Raw genomic sequence first — 2421 nt, 5'->3', positions numbered from 1 at the left:
GTGGCTGATGATTCAGTGATGTCTCCTTTCTTCACGGTGCATTTTAATTGTTTTCCTGAGTGTGTGCAGGGCTGTTCACTCTGAAAGTGTGAGTCAGGCCCAAATGTCTAGGCATCCGCTGTGACTTTTGTTTTATCATTGTGTGTGACTTAACTAAAAATTAAAAACATAACATGGGTGTGGGGCACAAGGACTTATTTCTGCTCTTGATGTATTTGTCATCCTGGTATTTAAGAACACTGAACTGTATGCATGTTGACACTGATGGTTTTCATTATTTTCTACAGTAACTCAAGTCTCAGTTTGTCACTGTGAGACATTTTATACCAAGTATATACAATATACTCATATATTGTATGAGACATACAATAATACACATCATGATTTTATTAATATTTTTAAAAGAGGTATGTTAGATTAGAGGTTTTTTTTCCCAATTCTGAATGAATCGAAGTAATTAAGATTTTTAAATTTCTAATTTAAGCCTTGAATCATTGAGATTGTGGTAATATCTGGATATAGTCACAGGTGTTAAGGCAGGAAATCAGTTATTTTACCTTTACAGAAAAGCTTTAATAGATAAGAAAAAAATGGACATGAGTTTTTGATACACACTATAGTCAGGTACTATGAAAAATTTAGCAGGTATCCAAAAGTCACACAGGTATTACTTTCAAATTTTCTAGGATTTTGGTCTCCATGATTTAAATGTAACACGTCACTTACAGTTTTTGACTTTGGGTTACATAGTGATGGCTTAAAACGTTTAGGTAAAGCTCTAAGCTGTCAGACCTTGAGCAAATTAATTTTCTAAGAATTTATTTCCTTATTTCTACAATAACAATAACAATAGCAATTATAACAACACCTATCTTACGAGCTTTTTTTTGAGAGTTAAATGAAAAAAAAAGTGTGCAAAGAAGCTAGCACAGTGCCTGGCACATGGCACTAGTCAGTACAGATGGGCTTACCAAGGAAGGAGCAAGCTTGGGGTGTTGACCAGATGTTTGTTTAAATATGCCATAGCAGCTTATTAACTTGGAGAATGCTGCTTCATTTTTATAGTCTCTGTTGCAGTAGCCACCCAGTACTCCAGTATTTCCAAAGCATGACCTTGATGTATCAGTTTGCCCTTCATCTGTAGACTTTAGAAGATTATTTAACCTTGTACTATGGATAGAGAGCTGGTCCAAGAGTATTTCATTTGCCCTGTCTATAACAAGTGCAGGCAGATCTTGACTTTCTCAAATATTAGATAAGAGAAACCCACAGGAAGCTTAATAAAAATATTGCGAAACAAGAGAAAGAAGTATCAAAAAATAAAAAAATAAGAGCAAACATCTGAAAATGATCTACTTCAAGATCTAGAAGAAAATTTTAGAAAATTGCCATCATCCTTGGAATACAAGAAAATATGGTACTATGAAAAGAACGTAAGTTGTGATGGATATAGAAATTTTAAAAATGAAAGAAGAAAACCTAAAAAAGAAAAAAAGAATAAAAAGCATGTGGACTCATACATGGTTGGAAGGATGGTAAATGATACAACCCCTTTGGAGAACTGTTGGGCAGTTTCTTATAAAGTGAAATATACATCTATATGTGACCCAGCAATTTCACTCTTGGCTATTTAACCTAGAGAAATGAACACATATGTTTGCAAAAAGAGTCATGCAAGGATGTTTATAGCAGCTTTCTTCATAATAGCCCTGTTGGCCTGGATCACAGATCCCTCTACTCCATCCAGTGCAGGTCATGAGCCAGGTAGTAAAAAGATTCTGGTGGCCGTTAACAGGATAGACATGCTTTATTCCAATGCCAGCTCCGCCGCCAGCGGTTCAGAGCCATTGCCTTCCATACTGAAAGTACAAACTAATGGCAACCAGCCAGTACATGGGTGCACATGCACAGTTATACCACCCTTACATAGCTTGTTTACAGTGGATGTGCTGAATCATACCCCGCCAGATATCAGGCTACAGGGCCAGACTAAACTAACTCCACTTTCCTCGCAAGCCCAGAACTGAAAACAATCCAAACATCTGCCAACAGGAAGATGCATAAGCAAATTGAGGTATAGTCATATAATGTAATACTACTTAGCAGTAAAAAACAAAAACCCTACTGATAAATGCAAAACATGGATAAATCTCAAAAATATTTTGTTAAACGAAAAAAGCCAGGCACAAAAGAGCACACACTGTATTATTCCAAATGTATAAAACCCAGGGCCTGACAGAAGTAACCTGTATTGACAGAAGTCAAAAAATGGTTGCAAAGGTTGGGGGTGATGGTCATGGGAATCGGCTGGAAAAGGCCATGAGGGAACTTGCCAGAGTAATGGAAATGTTTATATCGGTTTTTTTGAAAGGTAGTTAAAGCTATGTATACTGTTAACATTCATCAAACTGAGCACCGAAG

General features: G+C 36.3%; 1 protein-coding gene across 1 annotated transcript in view; it reads left to right on the top strand.

Moving 5' to 3' along the window:
* GDA (guanine deaminase) overlaps positions 1 to 2421 on the top strand; it is a 41428-nt gene that overhangs the window by 20117 nt on the left and 18890 nt on the right. The window contains 1 exon segment of the mRNA XM_008585534.1: positions 529 to 547. Coding sequence (XP_008583756.1) covers positions 529 to 547 — 19 coding nt within the window.

The sequence above is a fragment of the Galeopterus variegatus genome, unplaced genomic scaffold, assembly GCF_000696425.1.
Source record: "Galeopterus variegatus unplaced genomic scaffold, G_variegatus-3.0.2 Scaffold3611, whole genome shotgun sequence".
In the NCBI taxonomy this organism is placed as follows: Eukaryota; Metazoa; Chordata; class Mammalia; order Dermoptera; family Cynocephalidae; genus Galeopterus; species Galeopterus variegatus.
The sequence above is the reverse complement of the archived record's forward strand: the minus strand, read 5'-3'. Positions and strand labels throughout refer to the sequence as shown.